Below are 23,707 nucleotides of genomic sequence, written 5' to 3' on the forward strand. Positions count from 1 at the left end.
CCAGCCTGGCCAACGTGGTGAAACCTTGTCTTTACTAAAAATACAAAAATTAGCTGGGCATGGTGGTACATGCCTGTAATCTCAGCTACTCGGGAGGCTGAGGTAGGAGAATTGCTTGAACCAGGGAGGTGGAGGTTGCAGTGAGCTGAGATCGTGCCACTGCACTCCAGCTTGGGCGACAGAGTGAGACTCCATCTCCAAAAAAATAAAAATAAATAAAAATAAATTTATTTATTAAGCATTAATTATGTGCCATTATTGTACAGAGCAATTAGAATACATTCTTATTTAATATTCACAACCACCATATGATATAATTATTGTGATTTTTAACTTACAAATGAAAAATTGGAGGCCCAGGGAGGGTTACATGACTTTCACAAGATCGCACAATAATAATTGAGGGTGCCCTAAATTCAAAGCTAAGTCTTTCTAATTCAGACGCTTGTGCTCCTAATCTCTGAGATACTGTTATTAGCAGGACTGATCTCATCTTTTGGTGATAGGGGGCAAGATATATCATTAGGTTTATGTTTATTGATTTTTTGCACTGTATTCCAAGCATGGAATGCAGTAAAACATTTTTTTTTAATCTCTTTTTTGAGACAGAGGTAAAATGGCTATGTGGTAATTTTGTGCTGCCATCTTAAGGTCATATCCAAATATAATTTGCTTTGAGGTCCTTTTATTTTCAGAGGAAACTCTGATGAAAAAGTTTTCATCTTAAGAGAATAAAAAACCAGCAGAAAGATACAGTAACTATGTTAAAGGGGAACTGTCCAACTGTTTTCCAGAGACAGTACCATTTTCCACCAGCAATATATGAGGATTCAAGGCTGGGCGCACTGGCTCACGCCTGTAATCCCAGCACTTTGGGAAGCCGAGGCGGGCGGATCACTTGAGGTCAAGAGTTGGAGATCAGCCTGGGCAATATGGTCAAACTCTGTCTCTACTGAAAATACAAAATTAGCTGGGCTTGGTGACACATGCCTGTAATCCCAGCTACTTGGGAAGCTGAGGCAGGAGAATCGCTTGAACCTGGGAAGCAGAGGATGCGGTGAGCCGAGATCATGCCATTGCACTCCAGCCTGGGCCGCAAGAGTAAATCTCCGTCTCACCAAAAAAAAAAAAAAAAGAGGATTCTAGTTGCCCCACAACCTCACTAACACTTGTTATTTTCTGTCTTTCTTACTATTGCCATGCTAGTATTTGTGAATTGAGGAAGTTCTTGACTGTAGTCTTGAGATTGGGGGCAGAGGAAAGTTTAAAAATATAATTTATGAACCAAGTACAAATCATGTGGTTTCAGAGAGAGGTCCATGGTTTTCGTGAGAATATGGGAGTAGAGTATGACCTCCAAGAGCTTAAGAACAACTGCCTTTATGTTTTCTAAATGTGACCAGAACTTAGGTTTGCATTTTTTCCTTATCTTTCAACCTCAAATTGTCATTTTTAAAATAGTAATAGTTGTTAGCATTGTTCTCCTCTTTAGCAGGAACTATTAAGAATTACTGGTGTTTATTTTTTACTACTTTTAAGACAGGACATTTTCCTCATGATTAAAAATATTTTCATTTTTATCAATAGTTTCTTTTGCCCACCAAATCTCAGAGGCAGTGTGTACTTGCTAGAGAGTCTGCAGTTGACCATGCTTAATGGAAAATATAAGTTCATCTAGGTATTGATGTGATTCCTTTGAGTCATTGTGTAGACTCTGTTGTGGTCACTTGCATAGCTCGGTTGAGAACTGATCAGAAAAAAAAAAAAAGTTAGGCAGGTGTGAATTTAAAAACAAAAATCACACACCTGGTTTTTCTTCTTCTTCTTTTGTTTTTGAAAGGCAGGTAGTCTATATGATTTTTTTCATGCTTAAAGAGTATTATTATAGTATACTAAAGTATGCAATATATATACTATATAGGTATATAGGACATAGAGAGCTTATTACTGTAATATATTTTATATATATAGTATGATATAATACTATATCCTAGTAATGGAAAACCATCACATAGTGAACAACAAAAATATTTAAGAATTACTAGTTAAGCACATGTGCCCAGTATAATCTTACCAGCTCTGCGAGTACAGCAGTACACATAATAGGCAAAAATCCCTGCACTCTCTTCTAAGGTGAAAATCCTAGTGAAAGAATATGAACAATACACTGAATATGTAAAATATATGGTATGCCAGATGATGATAAATACTATAGAGTAAAATAAAGCAAGAAAGCATGAAATGAATTACCGAGGTGATATTTGAGCAAAACTCGAAAGGAGATAAAGGAGTCAACTATGCTGATACGCAGGAGGGAGCATTTTAGCAGAGAGAACAGAAAGTTCCTGAAGCGGAAGTATTCTTGTTGGTAATGAAGGAGGCTAGTGCGACTGGAACAGAGTGAAAAAGAAGAGGATCACAGGGTGTGAGCTTGTGGTACCACAAGGCTCAGATTCTGATAGATGATTGTAAGGCCTTCAGCTTTTATTCAGAAAAGCCTAGTAAACAAACCACTGCAGGTTTCTGAGGAGAGGATAATTATCTGATGTGTGTTACAAGTAGAGAGTAGCCAATAGCAAGAAAAGTAAGGGCCAAAGCTGGGTGACCATTTGGGTAATGACAGCCACTTGGATTAGTATATTAGTGCGCATACTGAGGTAATTATTCGGATTCAGAATTTTTTAAAAAAATGAAATAAGATTCGCTAAGAGAGTGTGTGGAGTTTTCAGAGAAAAAGAGGAGTTGAAATGACAGAATGTTTTTTGCCTGAGCAATTGGAAGGATGAAGTCGCCGTTAATTGTTGAGATGGTCTATCTGCAGCCAATTTGGGAGGGTCAGGAAGAGAACTCCACTACGGCTCATGTTAAGTTTGAGATTCTTATTAGACATGCAATATCGATGTTAAATATGTCATTAAATATACAATCATGGTGTTCATTTGTGAGATTAGCCTAGAAATAATTATTTGGTAGTGTTATGCTTAGAGTGGCATTTGAAATCAGTGTTCTAGATGAATCCATCAAGGGGATGAGTATAAAGAGAGAAAAGAAAAGAATCTAGGACTGAGCCCCAGGACTCTGTAACATGAAAAGGTTGGGGAAATGAAGAGAAGTCAGCAATAGAGACTAAAAAACAGCCTTAAGGAATGAGGAGCACCAGGAGAGTATGGTATCCTGGAGTCAACTGAAGTTATTGCAGAGAGGATGAAATGATGTGAAGTGCTGCTGAATCTGCTCAGAAATGCTGATACAGCTTTTCAAAGATAAAAGTAATGTCAACTTTTGATAATTAAAAAAATTCCAAAGCCCACATGTCTACATTATTACATGCAATATCTAAACATTTTTGCCCATTCTTTTCAATTTTTTTGTATTATAAATGCACACTTTCTGTGAACCAAAGTTGCTACTTGCGCCTTTGACAAAGTGCAAATTGAATTATGCCAGTTTTACTTGTGTGCCTTTGGTGCATAAGACAAGAAGGATTCTAAGCTCCATTTATACTGCTAGGAAGAAATTAATGAGTATTTTCAAGTTCCTTGTTTGGTCACTTAATTGGCTGTGTGACAAAGAGCTCTGTGGTGCATGTCAAACAACTTTCAGAGTCCTCTAATGATTTGTGCTTTGCTTGACTTGTGATACTATTCTGTGTGGCCTGTCAGGCTGGATATCCTTGTTAAAGTGGCTAGAATAAATTGGCTAGCAGTGTGCATACAATGTAGTATATTAACTGCAGCAACAGGGAGTACTTTTAGCAGCTCTTTCAAGAGATTTAGATGTTTGCCCATAAGCATCAAAGCCAACCCAAACTTTCATTTAATATAATTAAAAGGACATCTGAAAGTAGTTTGAATCACAGCAGGTTCTTGTGGTTTGGTAACCCTTTGTTAAAACCCTGTGAACTTAATATATTTCACAGCTTGATAAATCTGCACTTGATTTATGTCAGTAAGAAAGAAAATATAAATCTGCACCCTGCATGTTTCTGGTGCCCTAAACCTATTGTTAAAAGACATTGAGATCAAAGAAAGTGACTTCTATCTACAAAACCAGAGTACTGTAGTTTTTTTCAGATAAAGAATGGTTATAAGAATTCCTTTCTATAAATTGTAGACATTAAACGCTACTACATACAAAGCAATCATTGAATCAAAAGAGTAAAATCATAAGTAATGTAAGCAGAGTAATTCACACAGGTATTATTGAAAAATGTGAACAGGTCAAGTTGTAAATCTAATGATTTAAAAACTTCCAAAGGACAGTGACAGATGTTGATGATGGAGATTCTGCACTGACGTGGAAAGAACATCATTCTGGGAATCTCTCACAATTCCCCTGGCGAATGTGTCAGGTTAGATAGAATGGCTGCTTTAGAAAGCCATTTCTGCCTCCTTCGTTTTGTACATTTCCTGTAAATAAACAAATGTTCCAGCTGCTGTTTGTATATGCATGGTTTGTGAATGCTTCAGGAAGTAATTCTAATGAGGGTGTGAAAAAAGTGTCTTTCTGTTTTTAAATAAAATGTTGTCATCTAAAACAAAAATGTTTTCTCTCTTCTTTGCACCAACTTGTGTTCTCTTCTCTTATTTAATTTTCTGATCAAAGTCTGGGCCATTATGTAATTGTAAAACTGTTTACTTAAAGTCCATTCTATGCATCAATGCTTTCTGAACATAAGTTTACCTTCAGAAAAGTTTTAAATACATAGAAAATAAATAGATATTATTTCTATGCAAATGCAAGAGAATACATATCAATTTACTTTTCCATTTATTTAATAGTTTGATGGTTACATAGCTAACAAGAAGGCAAAGGATATTAAAAACAGCATTACATGTTGGGCACAGTGGCTTACGCCTGTAATCCCAGCACTTTAGGAGGCCGAGGCAGGTGGATCACCTGAGATCAGGAGTTCGAGACCAACATGAACAACATGGAGAAACTCCTTTCTACTAAAAATACAAAATTAGCCGGGCATGGTGGCACATGCCTGTAATCCCAACTACTCGGGAGGCTGAGACAGGAGAATTGCTTGAACCCGAGAGGCGGAGTTTGTGGTGAGCCAAGATCGTGCCATTGCACACCAGCTTGGGCAACAGAGCAAGACTCCATCTCAAAAAAAAAAAAACCAAAAAAAAAAAAAACAACAACATTACAGATTTAAGATCCTACTTTCTGAAACTATCATTAACTTTTTTGGTACAGATCAGAAAAGAAATGGAAATTTTGAAGTCCAATTTGCAGTAAAGTAGTTGTCTGAGGGTGTGGAACCAAACAAATGATTTTTTAGGACTGCTCCCAGAGTTACAATTTTTATGTATTCCTTTGTTTAATATATGAATCTTGGACAGCTGGTAGTAACGGAAAGTTAGCTATGGTAGCTTAAACAAACCAGGGCTTTATTCTTGCATATGAAAAATGCAGACGAGGCAGTCCAAGATTAGCTTGGAAACTGCATGAAATCATCAGGGACCAAGGCTGCATCTGGTTTTTTGCTCCATCATCTTTAGCACATGCGTTTCCATCCCCAAGATGACAAGATGGCTACTTAAGTTCCAATCATCACGTCATGCCAATCTTCCAAAAGGAAGAAGGAAAAGGATAAGTACCGGAAGGATTTGTCCCTTTTAGTACTTTCCAGGAGTCTCTCCAAACTATTTCTTATTATATTATGTCGGCCACCCTATTTGCATGGTTAAATACTTCATTAATAGGTGCAGCTTTGCAGCTGGGCATAGTGTCCAATGATTCTGTGTCTAACACAAGAGGGATATTGGGCAACTAGCAGCTTCAGATGCAACGAAAATGCTTTTTCTTTTTCTTATTTAATAACAGTGAAATCTTACTCAGTTTTAATGTAATAACCTACCATAGATTTATGACAATACAAAGGTAACTTTTGAACCCTAGATATAGGTAACAATGTTCTTCTACTTGTTCTGTTAGTCATAGTTTGAGATTAATCATTTTGTCTTAAAAAAACAAAACAAAACAAAACTTTTAAAAGCTATTTGAAACTTCTCAGATTGCATTTTTCTACCTTTTAAGTAATTTTTTGAATAGCTAATATAGACACATGGTATAAAATTCTAAAGGTAGAAAATAATTATTTCTCCCTCCCTCTGGAACCTCTGCATTACTAACTCCAGGGCACGCCACTGACATTGTTGTCTATTTCAGTGGTGCCCTCTTGCGGTTGCGTAGTTCAACCCGGCCTCTTTTCTCTTCACAGTCTTTCAGCAGTCCTTTTCCAAAGCATGATCACTGTTAGCTTTTTTTTTTTTTTTTTTTTTTTGAGACGGATTCTTGCTGTCACTAGGCTGGAGTACAGTGGCGCGATTTCAGCTCACTGCAACCTCCGCCTCCCGGATTCAAGTGATTCTCCTGCCTCAGCCTCCCAAGTAGCTGGGATTACAGGTGTGAGCCACCCTGCCCGGCCTGTTAGCTTTTTAAATATCTTACCAGAGGAGACTATTTTTACTCACATCTATATTTTTATACTGTTTCTTTATAAATCTTGTCATACAATCACAAAACAGTGTTGTTCTCCTTGTCGAGAGAAAAGACTTTGGGGTAACTTGTGGCCGACCCACACAATGGGGTAGCATTCCGCCCTGGAAAAGAGTAAATGTGTAGACAGGATCACAAGCTAGATTAGGGTAGTGTTTGTATCAACAGAACAACTTACCTCTTCATCAGTAGGAAATCGGTTGAATAAACTACTAAATAAAGGAATACTTCCTAGCCTCAGAAACAGTGAGGTAGAACTTGTGTTGACTTAGAAAGATAGGTGTGACATATTTTCAAGTAAAAATAAACAAGCAAGCCAAAAACGACAGATAACAACCTTATTGTACGGACTGAGTTTGCTCTCATAAATACATAAATATTTACAGGTCTAGAGAGATCCACAATGAACTGTCAAAAGTGATTTTTTGTGTGTGGAGTTTTACGGTGTTCTATAAATGGAATTTCAGCTTTTACCATATATACTTCTGTAATTTAAAACTGTTTGTAAATATGTCTTTTTAAAACTAATAGATACTATTTTTTGAAACGGTTTTAGATTTGTATCTAGAAAATCTAAAAAATTGATCAAGTCTGATAGAAAGTTCCCATTGACATGAACAACTTCCTCTATTGTTAACATCTTACACTAGTATGGTATATTTATAATAATTAATCAACCAATGTTAATATATTATCATTAACTGAAGTCCACAGTTTATTCAGATTTTTAAATTTATTATCTATGTCCTTTTTCTGTTTTAGGATCCTATCCAGGATATCATATTACATTTAATTGGCTCTGCTAGGCTGTGGCAGTTTTTCAGACTTTCCAACAAGTATCTCCTTTTCAAAGTCTGAAAAATACATTTTTTATTAAAAAACAGTAAACATATATACTTTAAGAAAAGCATAGATTTATTCCTTCATTCAATCAGGCAACATTTGTTGAGCTCATTCAGACACTATTTCAGGTGCAGGGATTCGGGGGTGAAGACAGACAGAGTTTCTGTCTCTTAGGGCTCACACCCTAGTTCAGCCAGCTGGAGTTATGGAGAAAAATAGCCAGTAAATCAGTCAATCAATCAAAGTAATAAAATAAGATTGCAGAAATGCTATTCAAAGAATTAAAGCAGTCATACGAGTAAATATGACCTTATGATTACTTCATTTCATGCCGATCAGGGAAGACTTTCTAAGGAAGTGATAGGCAATTCAGCAATGTGACTACCTGGAGAAGAGCAATCCAAGATCAAAGGTCACCCAAGGCCGAGATGGTCAAGTGACAAGTGGTTGGAGAGTTCAGGGAATAGAAAAAAGACAAATATGCTTGAAGCAATGGGTTGAGGGAGAAGGCTATGGAAAAAAGTCAAGCATCTGAGTGCTATTAAAAACCTTTGACCAGGGTCATGACGTATTTTTTGCAAAATGACTTTGGCTGCAAACTTTGTTTACCTCTGATATTGATTCTTATAACTTCAGCTATTATCCTTGTGTAGATGATTTTCAAAAAAAAAAAAAAATTTAAACAACTGCTTTACACATTGTCAAATTCCTCTGTTAATCCATTCCACCTACTGTCTGAGTAATGTTTTAAAAATGCAAATTTGATCATGACTTGACCCTATTCAGCTTGTCCCTTACTCTTTTTTATCCTTATAGAAAAAAAAATCCTTTTCTGAACTACAGTGCTTGAATATCAGACTCCTGTTGCTAATTTCTCACCCCTTTAACTGGCTCCTCCTCAGATCCTACACTGCCAGAGGATTTAAATACTTTCAGTTCGTGTCTTTGTACCTTTATAGTCACAGCCCCTTCTACTTGGATTAATTCTAGATTTGCTTTCCTTTCTCCTTCTCTTTATTCCAGTAACTTTGATTTACCTATCAACACTCACTTCATATGTCAATCGCTCTAAGGAAGCATTCTTTGTCCCACTTAGTCTGAATGAATGACCTCTTATGCGAACTTACAACACTCTCAGTTTTCCTCTATTACAATTTCCTCAATTATCAAGCTGTATTTTAATGTCTCTTCATTCTCTCTATCAATAAGCTGCTTGGGAAGGAACAGTGCCACTTTTATTTCTACATCTTCAGGACCTTTTAAATTGTATTTAGCACATATTAAGTGGTCTCCAAATATTTACTGTTTAATTCAAGCTCCAGGCTCAAATTTCTGATTGCCTACTAGTATGTCCACTGCAGCAGAAATTCTGACAACACTTTTCAACATTTGCTGTTGCCAGTCCCTCTCCTCGCATTCTCCCTTAAATTCACCTTCTCAGGCTTGTGCCCCCACTACACCACTGAAACTGCCCTTGTTGACCTTGTTGAGGTCATTAATGACTTCTAAATGCTGCTAGACCAACAGTCGGTAGTCAATCCATACCTTACTTGATTAATTAGAAACATCTAGCACAGCTGATCACCCCCTCTTCCTTGATATATTATCTTTAGGACAACTCACTTTATTTTTCTCCTACCTAATTGACACTTATTTCCAGTCTCCTTTGCTGGTTCCTCCTCTTCTCCTCAAACCCTTAAGCTTGGAGTGCCCCCTAGCACAACAGTTAGTCCTCTTGTCTAAGCTTTGTACATTCACACCCTTGGTGATCTCATTGATTTACATACCACCTATACGTCTATCACCTACAAATATTATCCATGGCACAGACCATTCTCCTGATCTCCAGAATTAATTTTCCAGCCAATTTCTCAATAGCTTCACTTTGTTGTGTAATAAACACCTCAGACTTTCCATATCTATAACTGAATTCCCAATCTTCATTTGCAAACCATTCTTCAGCATCTCAGTTGAAGTGGTTGAGCCCCTCCTCCCACCTCTACTGTTTTCCTTCACTTTACTCCAGACGCTTGCCATTTTAAGGTTTTGGACCATGCAAACCTTCAAAAGTTCCATTTGAAGACTTTTATTCTGGCTGTTCTCTCTGATTGGAATGCTTCTCTTCCAGATGCCTGCATGGCTAACTCTCTTAATTCCTTTGTCGTTTTTGAATTGTTACCTTTTCAGTGATGCCCGTCTGTACCATCATATTTGAAAGCCAACCTCTATCCCAACACCATCCCTGATTCTAGATCCCCCTATCCTGTCTATTTTCTTTTATTTCACACTGTACATTGCATCTTCTAACAGTATATGGTTTATTATTTGCTTCCCTTGCCAGAATGTTCAGTTCTAAGATTATTTTTTCTCTGCTTTGTTAAGATGTATCTCAAGGGTCTAGAACAGTGTTGGCATGTGTTAAGGGCTCAAGAAATATTAATTAAATGAATAGATGTCCTGCTTCGAAGTGTTGATACATAAAATTGTATTGATTGCTCCTCAAAAGCAGTATCTCTGTGGTTTTCTTTTTTGTTTTACAATCACTCTGTTACCCGGAACAAAAATAGAGTTATTATTTCTAGTTCAAAAGAAGAATTTTTGGACACTTTCTTGATTATTTTTGAAACCAAGGAAAACCCTCTTTCCATCTGTGATACCACACTCTCTGACTGCTTACTCTTTCATCTTCATTGTCAACTATTCTTACTTCATTTGCCCCTCTATTTTGTTAGTGTTTTTGTACCATCTATTCTTCTTCTACACAGTTTATCTGGGTAATTTCAGATATATCAATGGCTTTAATAAGCCTACTTAAATTTATGATGCATGCATTGTATTAAGCCGTTTTTCTGCTGCTGTAAAGGAATACCTGAGCCTGGGTAATGTATAAAGAAAAGAGGTTTAATTTGCTCATGATTCTGCAGCCTGTACAAGCTTGGCACTGGCATCTGCTTAGCTTCTGGGAAGGGCCCTGGGAGATTTTACTCATGGAAGAAGGCAAAGCAGGAGCTGGCATATCACATGGCAAAAGCAGGAGCAAGAGAGGGAGTCGGGTAGGTGTCACACACTTTTAAACAACCAGATCTCACAAGAGCTCACTCACTATGTGAGGACAGTACTCCGCCCTCATGACCCAAACATCTCCCACCAGGCCCCACCTCCAACATTGAGGATTACAGTTCAACATGAGATTTAAAAGGAAAAATATCCAAACTATCTCATGAACTATATTTGAATATCAGATATCTTATATAAGCTTCAGGCCCATCTAGATGCCATTCAATTACAATCATGCATTACCAGTGAGGATACATTCAGAGAAATGCTTCATTTTGCTGTCATGCAAACCTCATAGGGTATACTTACGAAAACCTAAATGGGATAGCAGATTACACACCTAGGCTACGTGGTATAGCCTACTGTTCCTTAGGCAACAAACCTGTACTGCATGTTACTGTACTGAGTACTGTAGACAATTATAACACAATAGTATTTGTGTATCTAAACACAGAAAAGATACAGTAAAAATATGATAAAAAGATAAAAGCTAGTACACCTGAATAGGACAGCTCCATTTTAATCTTATGGGACCACCATGGTATACATGGTCCATTGTTGAGCAACACATCATTATTCAGTGCAAGACTGTATATTCCATTCAAAATAGGCAACCTGAATTTACTGTGTTACTCATACTCTCCACCCACACATATACTCTTATGCCCACTACCTTTTGAAAAACAAAATTCCCATTTGAAGTAAGTGCTACCTCCTTGACTACCCCAAATTCTACGCATTGCACTTCTTTCTTTTCCTCGTCAACTGGCATTAGCTAATCAGCAAATCATTTTAAATATCTTTGGAATAATCCCTGCTTTTCTTTTTCTCCAGAACCAGAATTCATGTACTTGAGCCCTGGTTCTACTCTATGTTAGCTAATTAGCCTTTAGCTAGTTACTTAACTTCTATGAGTCTCAGTATTCTCACTGTAAGATGATGATAATAAATTATACCTCGCTGGGTTACTTCGAAAATTAAAGGAGTTAATGCATGTAAACCATTCATATCAAGGTCTGGAATACACTCCACAAATATTAACTGTTACTGTGTATCACTCTGTTACCTTAAATTTTCTTTTTTTTTTTTTTTTTTTTTGCAGTGACTATTTGTCACTTTTGGGAAGAATTGTAAATACCTTAACATAGTTTGCAAACCTCTTTGAAATCTAGCCTTCACTTACCAGTCTTACCACTGAACCCCTTATACTCTTTGCTCTACCATAAGGAATTTGTTTTCAGTTCCTTCGCAGTGCCTGTTCTCTTTCACCTCTGTGCCTGTAAGTACACGCTGTGCCCTTTGTCTCTTTGTTCAGTGTTGAGTTTCATCTTGGAAATGTCCCACTTCATGGAGCTTTTCCAATACAGAGCTTGAACTCTATGTTTCCATCATTATAATGCTTGCCATGTTGGATTTTAATTACTTGTTTAATTGCCTGGCCTAACTATATTGCCATTACCTTCAGGGAAGGGAGAACATCTGTCTTTCTTGCTGCATCCCAGTTGACTGCCACATTGAAGATGCTCAATTAATATTTGTTGAATGAATATTGAGTTAGCAAGGAGTTTAAGTCAGGTCTGTAGATCCATTTAATTCCTGTAACATGATAGAGATTTATTTGACAGCATTCAGTCATTTCATTCTAAAGTAGAATTAAACAGTGATATGATCAAATCCAGTTTGCAAAAAATAATGCTTTAAAAAAAATAAGGGTCTCTTAAAGACACACTCTGTTCTATGAAATTTTAGTTTCACCTCGTTTTACTCCTAAAGGTCCTTATTGCTATATTAAGGTCACTTGTGTTATATGATCTAATTTTAATTAAGATTTGAAAATGCCAGCACTTCACTGTAATATAAAAGGTAGTTCAGAGATTAGTGGTTTTTATATACTTAATAATATCAAATGACAGTGGTTATAAAAAGCACCTTAGGTTTATTGATCAGATGTGTAAATATCAGTCATTCAACTTGACTTGTAATAAAAAACCTGCAAGTTATAAACTGTTTTGAAGACACTTCTAACACTTGACCTTTACATTTTGATTTGAATCAATATCTAAACGCAGATTGCAGTACAATGTGTCCTATTCAGTAATGATTTTAAACTTTTGCTTCATTTTACTTTACTCTCAACTGATAAACTTTATATCAAGAAGTCAAAGTAAAGAATTAAAGAACATTTTGTTTTTATTATTTCAAATTATAAATCAATGGATACTATTTTCATCTATCTATCTACAGTGTATACATTCAGAAAGCAAGAAATGGGAGCAGAGACCTGAAAATATATTTTTCTTCCTTAATATATCCTGAGATTTAGATATGAAGAAAAATATTTAAATGTAACTGTATAATATAATAAAATAATAATATAATAAAATAGCATTATTCAGCATGATTATGGTATATATTGATAAGGACATAATGCATTCAGGAAGACATATTTAAAAAGTGGAAGTAGAGTAAAATATAATGTATATTACTAGGCTGTTTTTCAAAAGAATTTAGGCAATTCATTAGTACAAATGTATCTATTATTATGAAATAATTGTTTCCAACTTTGTATTGGGCTGCCTAATATCAATTTGCTTTTTTTATTTGATCATCATCAGCTTGCTCATTATGTACTTTAGCTTTGGATTTCCTCTTCAGAGTCAAAGAAAATGTATTCATCCTCTAGTGTCTAACTCAAAAATAAACATTTTCTGGGATGTTTTTATGGTCCTCCCCAGCAAGAATCTGTTACTTTTTTGCTGTATGCTGTGGGTTTCTAGATCTGTTTTGTGCTGGATCATAGGTAAATTGAAGGCAAACTCTATGTTTTCTTCTCTAACCTCATTCAACAGTGCCTTACCTAGTTTTTTGCATATAATACATATTTAATGAAATCTTATTAAATTACATTAGAAATTACCTTTGGAAACATTATGGAAAACTTTTTATAAAATATATATATATATATATTTTCTTACTCATAGTGTCCTGTGTTCACTATAATAACCTGTGGTTCAGATTTTCTTCTTCTGAACTCTGTCATCTTAACTTCCTCTCATTCACCCTGCCTCCCTCCCAAATTATGGTGATATCTGAACACGTTATTCTCTCAGGAGTATTTGGGGAGACAGGGAAAAAATTAAAGAAACAAAAAAGGATGCTTTCAATTTTCCTATTGTATATAATGTCATTAATAATTTGATAATAAAAGTAACTTATCTTTATGTGATAAATATTAATGAATACCTAAAAGGTATCACAGCACTAAAATTTACTCTGGGAAAACACAAATGAATATGATCTCTTCTCTGAGGACATCGTAGTCTGGTGAGAAAACCAGATACAAATATGGATAATTCTGTTAAAGATAAACAAATACTAAAATGGGAGCCTTCTGTGGTCTGACTGCTTGTGTCTCCCCATAATTCATGTGTTGAAACTTACTCTGCGGTATAGTGGTGTTGGGAGGTGGGGCTTCTGGTGAGGTGATTAGGCCATGAGAACAAAGCCCTCATGAATGAATGTTACTAGTGCCCTTACAAAGGAGGCCCAAGGTAATTTGTTTCTCTCTTGAACCCTGTGAGGATGCAGAGAGTGAGACCTCACCAGACAATGAATCTACAGGTACCTTGATCTTGAGCTTCTCAGCTTCCAGAACTGTGAGCAATAAATTTCCGTGGTTTATAAAATTGTTCAGTCTAAGATATTGTGTTCTAGCAGCCCAAATGGACTAAGAGCCCACTGGGGTATTGATTCTCTGAAGTGAGACTAATTCAGGGAAGTATTGGCTAGCTAATAAGTTTTATCATTTCTATTTATTCTTTGCTCTTATACTCATCAAACTAATAACTTCAGAGATTTTTATTTTGGCTGATATGAAAATGGAGAAAACTGACTTACGTATGAGTTATCACGGATGGCAAATCCCTCATCTAGGAGTTACCGAACACTGCTTTGGGCTCTTGTAAATGAGACAGTGTCTCCTCCTTCAGAAAGCTCGCCATCTGTCTAATGGGAAGTTTAAGATAGTTGTGCAGGTAAACAAATATATGAGACATCTTTAGATAATGACATATGATACAAAGAAAACAAAACAGGTAATAGATTTAAGGATGGGGGGATTCTCCCCCACCTTTCCCCTGGTTTTGCTAATAATGGAAGACCTCTCAGAGCAGATGATATTTGAGCTAAAACCTGAATGAGCTAGTGATTTAAAAACTTGTCTGCAAGGCCGGGCGCAGTGGCTCACGCCTGTAATCCCAACACTTTGGGGGGCCAAGGCGGGTGAATCACGAGGTCAGGAGATCAGTACCATCCTGGCTAACACGGTGAAACCCCGTCTCTACTAAAAATACAAAATAATTAGCCGGGGGTGGTGGCGGGTGCCTGTAGTCCCAACTACTCGGGAGGCTGAGGCAGGAGAATGGTGTGAACCCGGGGGGTGGAGCTTGCAGTGAGCCAAGATGGCGCCAATGCACTCCAGCCTGGGCAACAGAGTGAGACTCTGTCTCAAAAAAAAAAAAAAAAAAAAAAAAAAAAAAAAAAACAAAAAGAAAAACAAAAAAGCCATGGTGGTAAAGTTAGACATTTATACATCTTTCCATAAGGCATTCCTTCTATTGGAGTATTTATTTTTATGATTTTCAAATGGAAGAAGAGGGGATAACTAAGTTCCCCAGATGATTCTGCTTACTTTCATAGTTTGATATTTACTGCTCACCTGGGTAAGAGGTGCCACTCATGTGTTTCTCACTGTTGATTCTTTTGTGTATTCTTCCTGAGAAATCTTAGGCTATTTCACAAATACATCCTCTTAGAATAATGACAGAAGTTGTCATTGCAAAAATATATAGCAGTTTTTCGCAAAGGCTTTTGCAGTAATTATAACAAATAAACTCTGTATTTTGAAATATATAAAGTGTAATTATAAAGTATACAGCATCCTTAACGAACATATCAGAATTATATGCTATGAGTAATATTCGTCAACTGAATTTGCCTAAGGTCTGAATTTAATGATAAGGGTCCTAATAATGTTGCATTAAAAAATAATGCAAATATGTGTCTAGCAGGATATGGTATGTCCATAATCTTGGTGTGAATCAAAATGACTTTTGGCTCTTTCCCATTTGTATTTGATTTTTAGAAACAGTCAAAAGTCACTGACAGTTTAGTGAGTATACTGTATGATGAAAAGGATAATACTCACCCCTACCTACTCTCAAATTGAAATATAATAAGTCTTATGTTGAGCTTATGAAAAGAATGCAAATAACTAGTTTGAGAAAAAATAATTATCTTGTGACCAGATGTCATAGTGTGTGAATAAAATATACAATACATAAATGTATAAGGAAATCCAAATATAGGTATTCATTGAGGAGTTGTAACTGTTTAATTAACCTTCATTTAGCTAGGAAAGGGACATGTCAGCAAGCTTTAGAAAGTTTAAGTCATTTATAATTATAAAGCTTTTAAGATGGACTTAATTGTGCTGTCTCACTAGCAGGAAATGGGGCATTTTATTCGAGTCTCTAAAAAAATCATTATGAACTATTTAATACACATGTTGCCTTTACTCTCCAATTCCTCAAAGCTTCAGGTAGTATAGGCTTCTGTAGTTGTGTAAGAGACCAAATTATGCAGATTGCATTACTGAAGATTTATTCCTTCCAGATCTCAATTCAGTGTGGCTATTTAGCAGTTATCAGATGTGAAATGTGCTTTCTAAGTGAAGACTTCCCTTCTTCCTACACTGGACTGTGATATCAATTAAAAGTAAAAACAAGGTTACATTTTGAGCACTTGTTATGAGCCAGACAACTTTCTGAGATGATTATATTATCATACCAAATTCATAGATGAAGTATAGAGAAGTTAAGTAACTTGCCCAGTGTCACACAGTAAGAGGCACTGTGAAGGTACAATTTGGGGGATGTGGTTCCAAATCCCACACTCTGATTTTAGAACTACAGAATACTGTCTCTCGATCCTTGTGTAAACATTTCCTTGCAGTTATACTTAAGCAATGGTGAACAGGTGTGTCTTTGAGCAGACTAAATAAATGTTAAATTGGTGTCGTAACTCACCAAATCCTAGGTTTGGTGGCCACATGTTGAGTGTGTTGCTTTTTAGTAAACTTGGCAATTGTTTGGGCTTAAAACCCAAAATTAGTAGAAAGCCTTCCTAAAGACTGCCTTATCTTGAAGAATACACTTGTTGAATACTTGTAGCTATGAAAAAATATTGCACCTTGCACTTTTTCAGTTGCAAAACTAAGATAAATTAATAAATGGTACCTTTGATTTATTTGCTGTCGGTTCAAAGACATACAAAGTTTTTTTAGATAAAGCAGTCTGTTGTAAACACGTTCCTGATTTTGTTCATTAGTTAATATATATATACACATACACACATACACACAAATATATACAGTATTTTATAGATATATACACACTTACATATATACAGCATTTTATGTGTGTATATATATTTAAAGGACATACACACACATATACAGTCTTTCATATATATATACACACACATATATACAGTCTTTTATGTATATATATATTTAATGGAGTCTTTCAGGTTTTCTGTATATAAGATCATGTCATCTGCAGACAGGGAGAATTTTGCTTTTTCATTTCAATTTGGATGCCTATTATTATTATTACCTAATTGCTCTGGCTAAGGACTTCAAGTACTATGTTGAATAGTGGCAGGAGTAGGCTTCTTTGCCTTGTTTTTGATCTTAGAGGAAAAGCTTTCAGGTTTTCAGTGTTGAGTATGATGTTATCTAAGGGCTTTTATACATGGCCTTTATCATGTTGAGGTAACTTCTTTCTGTTCCTAGTTTGTTGAGTTTTTGTCATGAAAGGTGCTGAATTTTGTCAAACACTTTTTCTGCGTCTATTAAGACAATCATGTGATATCCTTTATTCTGTTAATGTGGTGTATCACATTCATTGATTTTTTTTATGTTGAACTCTCCTTGAATTCAGGGATAAATTGCACTTGATCATGGTTTATACTTTTTTTCTTAAGTGCTGTTGGATTTAGTTTGCTAGCGTTTTGTTGAGAATTTTTGCATCTGTATTCATCAGGATATGGCCTGCAGTTTTCTCGTGGTGTCTTAGTCTGGCTTTGGTGTCAAAGTAATGCTAGCCTCATAAAAATGTGTTTGGAAGTGTCCCTTCCTCTTATATTTTTTGGAGTTTGAGAAAGACTAGTGTTAATTCTTCTTTAAGTGCAGAAAACTTTGGTAGAATTCACCAGTGAAGCCATCCGATCCTGAGCTTTTCTTTCTTGGGAGGCTTTGATCACTGATTCAATCTCCGTATTAGTTATAGGTCTAGTCAGACTTTCTATTTTTTCCTAATTTAGTCTTGGAACACGTTCTTTCTTGGAACGTTCTCGGAGTTGACCATAGTTGTTTCTTTTTCCTTTTTTCTCATCTTGCATTTTTTAAATTATGAAAATAAAAACAATAAAGGACAGAAGAGAAATATATTATGCCCAATAAAATTTCCCCTAAGGTAAGATTTTAATTAATTATTATAAGATTATTAACTAATTATTAAGATTATCAGCAGCTAAAATGGCTGCTCCATAAAGAACAGGCATAATTTCTCTTGCATGTGGGATTTTCAGAGCATTTTTAATGAATTCACAGTATCATCTAATCCCTGAAAGAATACTTATTTACACTGAAGAGGTCTGTGTTCTCTTGTTTTCTGTTTGGCTTCAGAAAATATCTAAAGTTTTTTTTTTTTTTTTTTTTTTTTTTTTTTTTTTTTTGGGTTTCCTATCTGGCATCTCTTTGTTTGGCATATCCTGTTGGCATTCCCTTATAGAGAACTTCCTGGAAAGCAGATCATTTTGTTGTGATCCAGAAATACTTTTGTCTGGCTACTAGGTCATGCTTTACACCAAGAATAAATGACGGAGCTAAGCACACTATATTAAAATGTCCAGTGTTTAAACTTGTGAGAGACTTTTTCGATTTGTTTGTGTTGTTCCTCTTTTAAAAAATAATCCAAAGCATGCAAGTTGTGAGTAGGATTATTTTACTTAAAAGTACAGTGATGTTGATTTTTGACCAAAACTTGGAATAGCTGGGAAAATATCAAGAAAAACAACTTTTATCAAAAGGCAAATTAGTTTTTGAAGCTGGTGTTAATTGGCAGCCAAGGTGTTTCATTAGGAAGCTGAATTTTTAACAGTTGTTACTTGGTTACTATGAAAACACCAGCCAGGAGAAAACACTGCCTTGTGGAGGGTATTTCTCTAGTGTCTCCCAGCCCCTCTGCCAATGTGTCAATAATGTGAGTCCTGTTTTAAAACACTTATGTGCTGCCTGGTAACTGTGCCTGTGTTGGCTGTTTATTCAACTTTATTTCTGGATTAGATGCATATTTCATAATGATTTGGGTTCAGGGATGATCACTTTCAAGCTGAAGGTATTGTATCTTTCTATTTTACAATTTTCTATGTTTGAATGAAACCCAAGACCTTATTGGGAGAACTGTTTTTCTTTGTAACCGACAGCATAAAGCAAACCACAGGAAATATATAAATTGTAACTATAGAGATGATTCTTTTGGATGAAGCAATGAGAACTGTAGTGTTTTGTCTCTATGTGTGGGTGTACCTACTGCTGATTTTTTAAAGATAAAACACCTGAGGACCATAGGTAGTAAGGTTCAACTGTTTATTCCCCTCCTTAGTAGTAAACAGCATGAAGAACGTTTCTCTTTGTACATAACATATCTAAAGCCCCTGGAGTATGTATGCTTTGATATTTTCCCCATTCTGACATTTTACTAGCTGGCTAAAAAACAGATAGGTTTGCTATGTGAGTCATCAACCTATAGGCAACAAATTCTTGGATTGTCACATTTATGGTCATCCTTTTAATCTCTGTTGTGTTCAGCATCCAGTTTTATGGTAATGTACAGAAAAAATGATTTGCTCTGAGTCATGTGGTAAAACTCTTGGTTTAAATTTTTTGTCAACAGTTCCCCAGCCAAATAATTTAATTATGTGATCATAGTCTTGTTGAAGCTTGTGTTATTGATTCTAAGAAGAAAGCATGACTTTATTTGTTGTCTTTCAAAACAAAAACAGGTTTTCCTCTTGCTTTGCAAAGTCTCAGCTAGGGTTTTACAGAACAAAATAATGAATGCTTCTGCTGCAGCATGTCACAGGGGAGGCTGGGACAATACTGAACTCATGCACACTGCTGATCCTTGCTTGCTGGGCAACATGTACACCTGGATTTCTGACAGCTATGTGGGTTCACTAGAGACCTCTGTCATTCTTTTCATCCTCTTATATAGGCAATGGTCGAGACAGTTAACAACCTCCTTCAGCCACAAGCTTTGAATGCGTGGAGAGACCTGACTATAAGCGATCAGCTACGTGCGGCCACCATGTTGCTTCATACTGTGGAGGAAAGTGCTTTTGTGCTGGCTGATAACCTTTTGAAGACTGACATTGTCAGGGAGAACACAGACAATATTAGTAAGTGGCCTTTGTTATTCAGAAGGTCTAGACACTGTTGTATATCTGAAGAGGGAAAAGAAAAAAGTATCTCTGGTGTCCCAGATATGAGTGATACTTTATTTCAATGGAGAAAAGTCATTCTTTTTCTAAAATAAAGAGGGCATCACTTGTCATTGGCTTAAAAGGATAGAAAATCATGTGTGCTATCTGTCTTAGGACATTTCAATATTAGGTTCAATATTGAACATAGTAGCCTGAGATCACTTACAGTGAGGTTTGTTTTTTTAAAGGACTTTTATGTATGTATTATACCATTTAAAATTTTATCCTCTTAATACAGGACTATTAGGAGTTATTTCAGTATAATGAGAGTATCTTTGAATTCACATTATAAAGAAGTAAGTCATTTGAGTGAAAATGATAAAACAGTGTTTGATAATCATGTTATTTGACTTATAAAGGATATCAATCTTTTTATTGTGGATTAGGAGTAGCTAACACTTTTATTTCAGAAGTTATGATAAAGCTGTTTCAAATTTATTGGGCTTAAAGATCAATATTGATAGGATAGTACAGCTCTAGATTATAAAAGGATTTTTATTTAATTTATAAAATAAAGATTATATTTTGAAACTTAAGGCCAATGACAATGTATTACAATTTGGGATTGAATTTTAAATTTTAGGCTTTATTATTGACATGTTTGTATTATTTACATAATTTTAATAACTTTTATTTGCATTACTTTTATAAAATACGAACAATATATTTTCTGAAAGATTTTCATAAATCATGACAAATAGAACGAGAATTCCAGTGTTTTGATTTCAGAAATACTGCAATGATTTAGGAAATTATTGTAGCTTAGGTATGTTTCTCAATGAGCACGGGTATCTCTTTGATATTAACAGAATTGGAAGTTGCAAGACTGAGCACAGAAGGAAACTTAGAAGACCTAAAATTTCCAGAAAACATGGGCCATGGAAGCACTATCCAGCTGTCTGCAAATACTTTAAAGCAAAATGGCCGAAATGGTAGGTTAAAGTTTATTTTTTAAGCTTGAGGGAATTGAACTTGCATCAATTCATTCTTTTTTGGCCCAGAATATTAGATCCACTATTGAGGAGCTTTTCCCCTCTTCCTTTTCCTACACTATTCTCTTTCTCCTCCTCTTCCTCTTCTTTCTCTACTGTACAGCACCATCAATATTACAGTGATATTTATTCTACAAAATTCCCAATCAGATTTGGAAATTGTTCCATTACTTTTCAGTTGCCAGAAACTTAAATATAAAGGAAATTATGGACAACAAAATTCAGAGGATCTGACATCTTTCCTCAAAAGGAGGAACTCTCACTGAGTGTGCAGATTTCACTTGTAAAATTTTTTATGGAAATTTTACTTTTAATTAAATTTTTTTTTTTTGCTTATTCAGCTTCTTTTTGAGAGTTTTTATGCTTTTCTTTGCAAAGCATACAAACATTTAAATGTAAGGAGATGATTTTGGGAAATGGAACTATAAATATAATCAGCTTAGCTTACTACTAAATTGAATACACTGAAAATAATTAAAATTCAATAAATAATCTTATAAAGTATGTCCCAAACTTCACTAATATTAAAAAATGTTTAAACTTACACACATGTATGTGCATGTATATGTATGTGTGTGTATATATGTATGTGTGCGTATATATGTATGTATAGATGTGTGTGTATATATAATATGTATGTGTATATATATATCTCCTCTAAAATAGACCCCTCATATATTTGTACATATATGCATACACACACACACACACACACACAGAGATATTTCTTTTTTGCCAAGAAAGGGAGATTGTTTAATCTGCCAGGTGATAGGAAGATGACCTCAGTTCCTAGTCACCAACTTAATGCTAATATTTCGTATTGCAGGGTGAACAGTGTTGATAAATAATATCAAGAAAAACAACTTACATTTGTTGTCATCAGAATAAAATGGTCTGTAAATGTTAGAAATATTGTAAGACTAAACTTAGAAATCATTTTTATGTTACTCATTTGACTAAGAAAATTTTTGAGATAGCAGTAAGATTAAGTAGAGCAAAATTAGATTCCTGCATTAGCTTCCTAAATCATTTCCCTGCTTCCACTCTTTTGCCCTCCAACAGTATATCCTGTTGACAAAGGGTTATTCCTGAAACATACATCTGACCAGTTGACCTCCACTTACATTTACAATGAGATCTCATGACTTAACTAGGCCTGCCAGGTGCTACCTGGTCCACTTCCTTCCTGCCTCATTTGCCACACCTCACGTTTGTCTTCAGCATGTTCTGTGTGATCCAGACAGAGTAATCTTGATTCTGTTTCTTGAACACACCAAGCATGTTCCTGCATCAGGTTTGGGGTGTTTTTGTTTTTGTTTTTGTTTTTTTAAACCTTTCTTCTTAGAATACAATTTTTACTTTTTTTTTTTTTTTCATGGCACCCTCTCTATCATTCACTTTTTAGAATAAATCTACCTCTATAAGGAGAGTCTTCCCTATCTCCTCTAAGGTAAACTCCTCTTTCCCAATCACTCTTTCCCCATTAGCCATGATTATGCCAATGTTTCTTCATAGCATTTATTCACTTACCATTATAAGAAATAATATTATTATTATTTTTCAATCTGCCTGCTTACTGCCTGGGTCTCCCTCCAGGCAGTAAGTTCCATGGGAGCAGGGGCCTTGTCTAATCTTGTTCACTGATGTAACCCTAGTACTTCAGTGCCTGGTTCATCTATACATCTATATACTCACTACTTAAGTATACAATAAATGTGTGAACCTTCAGACACAAAGCTGTGTATCCGAAGACATGTAGAAATATATTAGTCAAATTCAGTTCTGTGTTCATTTATTTTCTAAATTAACGTATAGTTGTTTTTTGTGTGTTTTGTTTTGTTTTAATAGAGAAGAGGGTCTTTCTGTGTTTCCCAGGCTGGTCTTGAACTCCTGGCCTCAAGGGATCCTCCCACCTCAGCCTCCCATAGTGCTGGAATTGCAGGCATGAGTCATCACACCCAGTCTGTTTTTGTTTTTGTTTGTTAAAGTCACATTTAAGCATTCATTTTAGAACAGAGAATATGAGAGAATTGCCAGTGACTAAGTGCGCTGGTAACACACGGTGGGATGGCAAAATGACGCCATCCTGGAAGTGGAAATTGGCATGAATTATCAGCCAATTATAAACCAATTAAAATTGAAGTTTTTAATGTCAACAAGAAAAATGCATGAATGTTCTTAATTTTCACCTTTCAAAAATCAGCATTTTAATACCAAATCTAGAGGGAAAGAACAAAATTAAATTGTATGTTATAACAGATAAGTATTTAGTGAATTACTATGATTTGCTCAGTACTGTATTAACACTTGTAGATTAGATAAGAATGCTCTCTTCCATTATATAGCTCTCATCATAATCTCTTTGCTGGATTACGGAAATGATAATGGATATCTCATAGAATCACTGAGACGGCTGGAGAATCAGGCCCAGAAGATACACTAGAGCAAGGAGGCTGACAGCAGCCTATACTACATCACAAAATCACTGCTGTGAAATGTCACTGCTGCCGCAAGTGAACTCTGTAGCAGTAACTGTGCCGCTGCTGCTGCTGCTGTTGCTGTACCACTCCCTGCTTATTTGTATCACTAGCTCCTCATCTGATATCTGAGGCTACTGCATCTGATTGGATGCATCTAGCAGAAGTGCCCAGAGCAACCTATTCACAATAAGCTAGGAAAGCAAGTATATGTCCATTTTG

The 23,707-nt window shown here is 35.6% G+C and overlaps 1 protein-coding gene across 50 annotated transcripts in view; it reads left to right on the forward strand.

Moving 5' to 3' along the window:
- ADGRL3 (adhesion G protein-coupled receptor L3) overlaps positions 1-23,707 on the forward strand; it is an 873,550-nt gene that overhangs the window by 713,190 nt on the left and 136,653 nt on the right. For all 50 annotated transcript variants that reach the window (XM_050789802.1, XM_050789801.1, XM_050789811.1 and 47 more), the window contains 2 exons: positions 19,749-19,932; positions 20,826-20,948. In XM_050789802.1, coding sequence (XP_050645759.1) covers positions 19,749-19,932; positions 20,826-20,948 — 307 coding nt within the window. The remainder of the gene's footprint in view (positions 1-19,748; positions 19,933-20,825; positions 20,949-23,707) is intronic.

This window comes from Macaca thibetana, chromosome 5, assembly GCF_024542745.1.
Source record: "Macaca thibetana thibetana isolate TM-01 chromosome 5, ASM2454274v1, whole genome shotgun sequence".
Taxonomy (NCBI): Eukaryota; Metazoa; Chordata; class Mammalia; order Primates; family Cercopithecidae; genus Macaca; species Macaca thibetana.